This window comes from Pezoporus occidentalis, unplaced genomic scaffold (genome assembly GCF_034315485.1).
Source record: "Pezoporus occidentalis ecotype Australia unplaced genomic scaffold, CSIRO_AGI_Poc_V1 ctg132, whole genome shotgun sequence".
In the NCBI taxonomy this organism is placed as follows: Eukaryota; Metazoa; Chordata; class Aves; order Psittaciformes; family Psittacidae; genus Pezoporus; species Pezoporus occidentalis.
Genome location: NW_026913126.1, coordinates 473,222 through 482,907, shown reverse-complemented (window position 1 = coordinate 482,907; position 9,686 = coordinate 473,222). Strand labels below are relative to the sequence as shown.

At 41.3% G+C, this 9,686-nt stretch overlaps 1 protein-coding gene across 5 annotated transcripts; it reads right to left on the bottom strand.

Moving 5' to 3' along the window:
• Positions 1-1,806: 1,806 nt before the first annotated feature.
• LOC134158720 (uncharacterized) lies at positions 1,807-8,396 on the bottom strand. 5 transcript variants are annotated; one of them, XM_062608952.1, is made up of 7 exons: positions 7,804-8,396; positions 7,069-7,364; positions 6,473-6,497; positions 5,164-5,201; positions 3,743-3,845; positions 2,466-2,571; positions 1,807-2,079 (listed from the first exon to the last, which is right to left on the bottom strand). In XM_062608952.1, exons 2-7 carry the CDS (start codon positions 7,122-7,124, stop codon positions 1,808-1,810), a joined length of 600 nt encoding a protein of 199 aa, XP_062464936.1. In that variant the 5' UTR covers positions 7,125-7,364; positions 7,804-8,396; the 3' UTR covers position 1,807. The 5 variants fall into 5 exon arrangements, 3 of the variants coding, with proteins under 3 accessions (XP_062464936.1, XP_062464935.1, XP_062464934.1); XM_062608951.1 differs by having other exon boundaries at positions 7,069-7,295; XR_009962880.1 differs by lacking the exons at positions 5,164-5,201; positions 6,473-6,497 and having other exon boundaries at positions 3,743-3,844; positions 6,926-7,295.
• Positions 8,397-9,686: the final 1,290 nt, after the last annotated feature.

Sequence of the window (9,686 nt, the reverse complement as noted above, 5' to 3'; positions counted from 1 at the left end):
CTGAAGTGCCATGGGCCCACCAGGCTCAAAATAATTCACTGTCCCCTTAAGCAGTTTCTGCAGCTTGTTGCTGGGGACTCCATACAGCTGCCTTCCATCTCCGATGCTTCCAAAGCACTGGAGGGGCCCAGTGGACTAGATACTTGCCCATACTGTCCCACACACCCTGCCACTCATGACTGTCCAGCTTTGGAGAAAATCTCTTGGTCCCCCCATATCCTCGTCTAACCCCAGACAAGACCCAAACCTGACTCTGCTTAACTTTTGAGATCAGACAAAATGGTTGTGGGTAAAACAGTCTGTGTGTGTGCCAACATGCTGATCCCCATCACAATCAGCAGGCAGGTCCCAAGGATACTCAAAGGCCATTCAAAACCTCCAGAACTCTCAACTGATGCTGCTGTACTTGTCACTGGGGCTGGTGCAGCTGCTGTGCTTGTCACTGGGGCTGGTGTAGCTGCTGTGCTTGTCACTGGGGCTGGTGTAGCTGCTGTACTTGCCGGCTCTCCCACCGCCAGCTTCTCTTTTCCTGAGTCCAGCTCTTCCTCGCTGGGAAATGCTGCGTGGTCTCCTGCATCCTCCTGGGGTTCGGCGGGCGGCTTCCGGGAAATGCCATCGGCCGTCGCGGGGCTGGGCTCGGCCGCAAGCCTCGGCTCCGCCGCGGGGCTCGGCTCTTCCGCGGGGCTCGGCTCCTCCGCCGCCTTTTCCCGCTGCTCGGCAGCCGCCTCCTTCCGCTCCTCGACCGCCCCGACCTCCTCCACCGGCAGCCGTCCCCTCGCGGCCTCCGGCCCCGCTCCCGCCGCCGCTTGGTCCCCGGGGCCGCTCTCCCGGGCCGGTTCGGCTGCCGCCGGCTCCCGGGGCCGCTCCCCCTCGGCTCCCCGCAGCCTCACGAAGATGGAGAGTAGGGTGAGGGCCAGGACGGTGAAGAGCAGCCGGACGGCCAGGTACAAGTCCACGGCCACGTCCGTCCCGCCCTGCTGCTGGAGCCCGCCCGTATTACAAGCCATTGCCATAAAGCACAGTGAGACAAGAACCTTAGCCCAGGCCCCATACTTGATAAACACTAACACAGCAAATACCGGCTCTACGTAAGTTACAACATTCTGAAGCTGTGAGATCAAGCAAAAGAACTCTGAGAGCCAATAAATCAGCATTGTGACGAGTGACTATTAATCCAGTCAAATCTGTTGTTATCTCAACCCTTCGTGCCCCACGTTGGGCGCCAAAAAGAACTGTCGTGGTTTAAACCCAGTCAGGTAATTCGTTCGCTCACTTCCCCCCCTTTTCTTGCCCTCCCCCTGCTCTCGGAGGGACGGAGAGGAGAATCGAAAAGAATGCAACTCCCACGGGTTGAGATAAGAACAGTTTAGTAACTAAGGTATAACACAAATCACTACTGCTACCACCAATGATAATAATGATAAAGGAAATAACAAGGGAAGAGAATACATCATCTCACCACCAGCCGACCGATAACTCGCCCCCCCAGCCCGACCAAGCTCTGACCGATACCTCCTCCAACCCTGCAGTCTCCCAGCCCTTCCGGCTAACTCCCAGTTACATCCTGGGCATGACGTGCTGTGGTATGGAATACCTCTTTGGTCAGTTTGGGTCAGGTGTCCTGTCTCTGCTTCCTCCTGGCTTCCCCTCCTCCCTGGCAGAGCATGAGGCTCACAAAGTCCTTGGCCAAACCAAAACATCGCTTGTTATCAGCTCTGTTCCCGAGCTGAAAGTCAAAACACTGCACTACACCAGCTACCAAGAAGGGGAAAAATGACTGCTACTGCTGAACCCAGGACACGAGCACTCACTCACTAGGCCTCTCATAGGAAGGGGCCCCACCAACTGCCAAATCACTGCCTGAAGCTGATCGCCTGAACCGTCTCAGCCATTCACTGATACCACTGGCAGAACTTCCAGTTTGAAGACCAAAAGAGTCCCTGAGTACAGTAGATCTTAGTCCATAGGAAGATGATTCATTATTTGCTTGGTAACTGTAGGAGTTAGCAGGAGCAAAAGAAGCATCTGCAGAACATTCTTCATACTGACACAAAACCACTTGATTCCAGTTAGAATTTCCTGAATAAATAAATAAAGGGCACTAAAAGTTAGCAAAATATTAAAGCATCAACTAAAAACAACTACTTTGATGTTTTCTGTATTACCTGAGTCCAGCATCTTTTCACCCCAAAATCCCTATGTTAAATAGCTTAGGAAAGGTTACTGCTTGGATTTCCAGTAACTACTGCTGTAATACTATGCAGCGAGACACAAGTGTTCAAGTTAGACAGTCAAGGTTGAAGTCATTAAAGCTTCAGAAAATGATATCCTGAATAGAGATGCACAGAACTCTGGTAAAGCAGCACTATGCCTGGCCGCAACAGTTAATTTTTGTGACCTGTGAAACAGGTTTGCTGTCTGTTTAAGAATAGATCCAAACTAGTAGAACAAAATATCTAAATTACCTTTGGATTTTCCATATGGCTCATAGTGGTTTGGGATGCTTTTCCTTCCTGGAAATTCTTCTTGAGATACTGACATCAATGGCCTCAGATTGTCAGTATCATTAACCTAGATAAAGCAAAAGGTAAGAATATTTGGTTTTAAACTCATACCTTGAGCAGTCTAAACCAAATAGCAAGCTCACCACAAAAAGTTTGTGAAGTACAATTTTAGGTCCCAGCAAACCGGATGAAGGATGTGTTGTTCTGGTGTTCACAATTACCACATTAAAACACAGTTTTCAAAAATATATTTAGAAAAGTATGTGTCTGCAGAATAGAATGAGGTGTCTGAGGAAGACGTCACCTGTTTCAAATGTCCTTATTGCCCCATAGCCCTCAATATCACCTGGCTAAAGTATAAAGCTGGTACATATGCAAATCCTGGCTCTAGTTGGGAGATGCAGGATGGAGGGCACAGCTACTGCCCGAGATTAAGCTATGGCAAGAGCTTTTTAACTAGATCATGAGAACTGTATTATATTCAATTGCATGACATCTTTGAAAGTGTAGCTATCAGAAAGGTTGCACAAGGCATTTGCACAAGGACAGTTACCATAGCTTCTCTGACACAGAATATTATTAATCCCTAATAAACCAGTCTGAAATATCTTTCAGAAAGACACATGCTGAATCTTGTGAACAAGTAGCTCCAGAGGTGACAAGTTATTTTTGTACAGATTCTGGTCCTTCTTCAGACCCTTTTTCTATAGGCATTTAATTTTTATGCCAAGAAACTATGGAAGTTTGTAAGGGCCAACAGAAAAATGGGAACATCTTGCCCTCCTCAGTCTTAACATATTAAAGTTCTCAACTGAGAGCAGAGCTACAAGTCACCAGAACACAGACTTAGCCATGTGCCCACAAAAGAAAGAAGTGACACATTTGGGTAGCATTTAAGGCCTGATTAATCTTGGAAGAAAAGCTATCAAGCAAGGTACTAACTAAAAAAGAAGTATCAAAACCAGATATCATGAAGCAAAATGGTGCCCAAAACAGGGGGAGATCACATGCAAAAGAAAACCAAAATAAATGAAAGATGATGAAAAACTAACAGAAATGTGCCATACAATTAATGTATTTGGTATACAGAAACTGTAATAAAAACGGTAATATATTTCAGTGGGGGTTTCTGACCTATGCCTGAACTCTTACAGTTTGGTAGGGTCTTAACACAATGAGTTCATCTACTCCTTTCTCCTTAATGGTAAAACATCTCCATGCAAGATTAAGTTACTTACTCCTGCTTTCTTTTCACAAAAGGCCTTCAAAGCTTCTGTGAGTTCCTGTGTAATATGAACAACAACTATTGCTTCTGAACTTGAGGTGATGCGAAAAGTCTCCTGTTGAAAAACACAGAATTGGTCACTAGAATGCTGAAGGGTAACTTACACAAATACATAAAAATTGTACTTTGATTTTGGTATAGCCAAATTTATACTAGTAATTGATATTTAAGACATATATAATATACATATACACACTTGAAAAAAAACTGTGAACATAATTACGGCCTGATAAAAGGAAAAACATAAGCCTGGAAGTCTGTGTCACACGCCTGCTGTCAATCACAAACATTTCACTGCAGATGGAGAAGGGCACAAGTCATAAATTTACACCATCTGTGTAGAAAAATGAATAAAAAGTAAGCTTCAGCACCACCAAATCCCTTTGATTCCCCCATTTTAGTAACAAAAATATGAAAGTTTCCATTATTATTTTCCCATGTGTAGTTTTGGGAATAAGAGATGCCAAAAAATATTGAGATAATTCTATGAAGTGCAGAACAATTACCAACATCTGTCTTTGAGACTGATTACTAAGTAAACGAAGTTATAAACAATAACAGTAAGTAAAAAGAATACAGGCAGCCTGCTGTAAGGAATAACTGATCAATTCACTGTCTACCAAGCCTTTTTGGTAGTTTACTGATTATGCCTAGACTTGCTTTTCTTTACCTCTTCCTAAAGTCAAAAGTAATGAAGCTTAAAATAACTGAAACACACATCTCAAATTGTTCTACTTGTGATTTCAGTGTATAAACACAAATCAGACTCCAATGAAGTTTTGTAATTGCCTTAGGTACAGAACATGACTTTCATGGGGTAAAATGGTGACTATAAATGGCCAGACATTTTCACAACATAAACCTAAAAGACAAACAGAGGTTTGCTATGCCACTACTAACAACAAGGGAACTGATAAAACTTCTCCACTCCAAGAGCAGCAGCTCTAGCGTCACCCAGTTTCACTTGGCTGTCTGGTTCTGCAGCAACAGCACTACCCACAGCACCACAGGCAGACAGACCAGACTGGCTCCTCTCATTCAGTGTTAACACTCCCATTAGATACGGGCAGCCAACAGCACTTGAGCAACAGTGCTGCTAACACTGCTCAGCCGGGTGGCTCCTCAGCAATGGTAGAAAAAAATCCAGAGAACAGGTAGAGAACTCACACTTAATCCAACAAGTTGTTCTGAGCTGACATTATGTTACAGCTGCACTAGCTTCTCAAAGAGCAAAGCCCATTAAAACAGAACTTAAGAAATTAATGTTGTGGTCAAATGAGTTTAACCAGTAAATCAGAGGCTCCTTCACAATATTCATTGCATCATATTGGTGAAACTGCATGACTACTATCACAATTATTTTACATACTTATCAAGAACTTGAGAGCTTTCTGTTTCCAAACAGGATCATTCTGTGGGATTGTAGAATAGGGAAATAAAATTAAAAGACTGAATAAATACTACAGTATTTGTTTGATCATTTTGAACAAAACAACTTTTTAATCTTTCATCCAATTAAAAAAGTCAACACAAAAAAAAGATAGTAATTTTAGGTCACAGACATAAGCAGATCACATTAGAGCCCCAAAAGCAATTGGGTAGTAGCTATTACAAAAGTGTAACTGCATTACTTCTAATACCAGGAAGAACACATTTCATACCTAAGCTACAAGATACTATCTTGTATACTATACAAGACACTATACCATTATAAACACTACACTATTACTATACTATAATAACACCTACAAGAGCTATCTTTCCCAGGCCTTTCTCCCTCAGGTCCAACCTCGTGTTTAGGCAAGCGCCCAGCTGCTTCTAGCATAGCACCTGACCAGCCTGAGGACTACAGAGCAAGACATCACCAAAAAAGACATCACCACATTTGACAGTGGGGAGAGGCAGCACACAGCAGGACAAGGAATCAAAGGGTTAAAACTTAAACAGGGCAAGTTGAGATTGGATATAAGGAAGAAGTTCTTTACTGTAAGAGTGGTGAGGCACTGGAATGGGTTGCCAAGGGAAGCTGTGAATGCTCCAACCCTGGCGGTGTCCAAGGCCAGATTGCACAGAGCCTTGGGTGGCATGGTTTAGTGTGAGGTGTCCCTGCCCATGGCAAGGGGGTTGCAACTAGATGATCTTAAGGTCCTTTCCACCCTAACTATTCTATGATTCTATGATTCTAAAATACGACAGATTACAAAATCACCTCTGCCACTAAGGTGAAAATAAGGCAGTTTTCAGTGTTCATGCCCAGTGCTATTCAGGATGGATACTTGAGAAATCATTTTGAGTTTCCCCTTTTAGTTAGAAAGGATTGTAAAAATACACCTACAGATTTAAACCAAACCTTCGGTACAGATAGAATACCTTTGATCTGATGAGGAGCAAAACAAAGAAGCAGAGGCTGCAGAGCACAGGCTGGGAGGCCTGGCATGCATACACTGGGTCTAACATAGCGACTTTGAACAGGAATTATGAGAGCTAAGGTGGATGTACAGTATTCCCTCCCCCCTTGCTGTGATGAACACAAAACTCTGGTCATTAAGTCAATTGTTTTGCTTCTTTAATTAGATTAATAAAAAGAAGCCAAAGAGTAAAATTTCTTCAGAAAAATGAAAAGGAAGCATAGGGAAACTGCTACAATGTAAAAGACATCCATATAATTACTACCTGTACATACCTCACACTTATAATCATCTTCCCACCTTAAAAAGAAAGAAATGACAATATTAAGATACATTCTAAAGATTTCTAAGAAGTTAAGCTTACCTATAGTATCTAAATATTTCAATTTCCAAATTTATATCACTTACCAATACAGGCTACCTTTCCTCTGTGGCATATTTAAAATACTATTTCATAAAGTTCCTTATTCCAACTGACTCAAAGAATTCAATAATACTGACCAACTTCTTTACAGATCAGCTAAAGGACATGAGTAAAAAAGGTGGTTTTTTTACTTCCTATATGAGCCCTTCATACCACTTACTCAGCCAACGTTATTCCAACTAAACAGCTAACAGCCTGAAATTTGAATTGCAATTACTTGTGTATGAGTACATCATGTGTAATCAGTGCAATATTTCAAAAGCCACAGCTACCATTTCCTCACAGGCACAAAGGAACAACTTACACAAGAGGAGTAAGTAGAGTGAAAAGACAATACAAAATCTTCTCCTCGTATGTGACAATGCTTGTTACAGAAAACGGATTTAATAAGAGAGTTCAAAACCCCCAAAAATCTCTTCCGATTCTCCTGTAGGACAGTATTCTCACCTTGCTTTCTTCTTTGATGGGGCTAGAAAATAAATCAGAATTATTAGCAACATCATAGGGTTTCCAACATATTACTGTTCTATTACAGGTTGAACATTTTAGATGAGCCAAACCTTTTGAGTTCAACTACTAATTCAAATTAGGCCAAATATCAATTATATCAAATCAATTATATTCAAGTAATTCATAGACTTATGCGGGGTACTTGGTCTTACACAACCTTCAATCTAGGAATAGGAATAGTTTCATATTAGATTTTCTGATTAAAATTTCTTAACAGTCTCTACTGATACTACCTTTAGAAATGGAATAAGTACTTCTATTTATCCCCGCATAATGTAGCGCATTTTACAGATACATAATCTTGTAAATATCAATGAAATTTGAGCAAAAATTTGCTTACACTGAAGAGAATGTAACTTGTAAAAATTAGAAATCATTGATGTAAAGCAATAAAATTTCTGAACTCAGACTGAACATTTCCTATGTAAAAAACCCTTACATCTTACAAGTAAACAGCTTCATTTTTTCTGATGAATTTCAATAATACTATTCTTTTCCAAATATATTTTTGGGGCAACTTTAAGTTAAGCCTCAATTCAATTTAATACTATACTTCCTAGAAACACAAATCTAACAAGCTTTGTCAGCAGTACTTTTAAACTTTACTAGGTCAAACATAAATGCACTGATAAAAGATACACTACCAGATACTGTATATTTACTTGCAATTACCTTATACATTTTTAATCCTTCACATTTCTCCAGCTCTCCTGCTATCTGTCTGAGAAATTAGACTTTGCATTCTTTTACATCTGCTGTCTTTCTCTTCATTTTATCTGGAAATTCTTCAGACTGTTGACAAAACCCAGTTGAAATGTTCAATACCAAAATTCATTGCTATATTAAATAACTGGCACATTTCACCTTTTGGACAAGCTTCTAAAAGGCTCATAAACAACATTTTGAATATTATGAACTAGTTTCTTCTCTGTAACATAACTAATTACATTTTAATATTAAAGTTGCTTAATTAGTGTTCAAAACAAAAAGTGGATATCATGCAAGGCTTGCTACCAAAAGGCAGCGTGCTCTCCACCATGTCCAACAATGCGATGGACATGCTGAGGAATATGGAAGAACCAAACTGTTCTAGGAACCTGATCCTGAAGGCAATCAAAACACTTAGGAATAGACTTTGAGCAGATACAGACACACACCTTGGGATTGCACTTCCTCAACAGCTCACAACTTCAAAGCTATTTGAGTTGGTCCAGCCCACGAAGAGTCAACCATACAGGTACTAGAAATTTATCACATAGGGGTTCAAACTTGATGTAAATATTTACAGGAAAAAAAAAAAAGAAATAAAAAAGGAAAAGAAAGGGGAGCATCATAGAATCATAGAATAGTTAGGGTTGGAAAGGACCTTAAGATCATCAAGTACCAACCCCCCTGCCATGGGCAGGGACGTCTCACACTAAACCATAATCACCCAAGGCCTCGTCCAACCTGGCCTTGAACACTGCCAGGGATGGAGCATTCACAACCTCCCTGGGCAACCAATTCCGGTGCCTCACCACCCTAACAGGAAAGAATTTCCTCCTTATATCCAACCTAAACTTCCCCTGTTTAAGTTTGAACCCTTTACCCCTTGTCCTATCACTACAGTCCCTACTGAAGAGTCCCTCCCCAGCATCCCTATAGGTCCCCATCAGATACTGGAAGGCTGCTATGAGGTCTCCACGCAGCCTTCTCTTCTCCAGGCTGAACAGCCCCAACTTCCTCAGCCTGTCTTCATACGGGAGGTGCTCCAGACCCCTGATCAAACTCGTGGCCCTTCTCTGGATTTGTTCCAACAGTTCCATGTCCACACCAGAACTGTACACAATACTCCAGGTGAGGTCTCACAAGAGCAGAGTAAAGGGGCAGGATCACCTCCTTCGACCTGCTGGTCACACTACCTTCGATGCAGCCCAGTTGGCTTTCTGGGCTACAAGCGCACACTGCCTTCTTATAAAGAAATTGTTATCAAAATGCATCAAAATTACTCATGATGTATGCTCTTCTGTGTTTATATCCACTAAGGTGTTCTATCATAGGTGCCATCTCCATATTAAACCCACACAGCTTGCACTTATAATGTGGCTCTTTTCTTCCTTCAAATCTGATTTCAACCACATGTTCTAAACCTGTAAAAGATGTACACAGATTACTATAAACAAATGTATTCAATATTGCCCATTAAAAGCCAAAAGGAACAAATAAAAGTATTCTATTTACAGAATTTCAACACTTCTTCAGACGTACTACCCATATCAGTTGTCTCTTTACAATGCTTTATTCAGGAAAAATATGGTTTATGACAGATTTGCAAGCCCACCAAAATAAAGTATTTCACATAATTTTTTTCTCCCTGGGATGTTTTCAAGAAACCAAGAAAGTGCCTTACATTCCATACAGTCAGGAAGAGAAAAAAAGAAAATTGGAATAGAAAATGCCATGCAAATACCTAGATTAAAAAAACTGCATTTACAGTACTTAGTCAAACATAATTGGACAGCGTCCAAGCACAAAGCACATGCAGGAAAGGCAAAACCGAACCCTTTATAATCTAA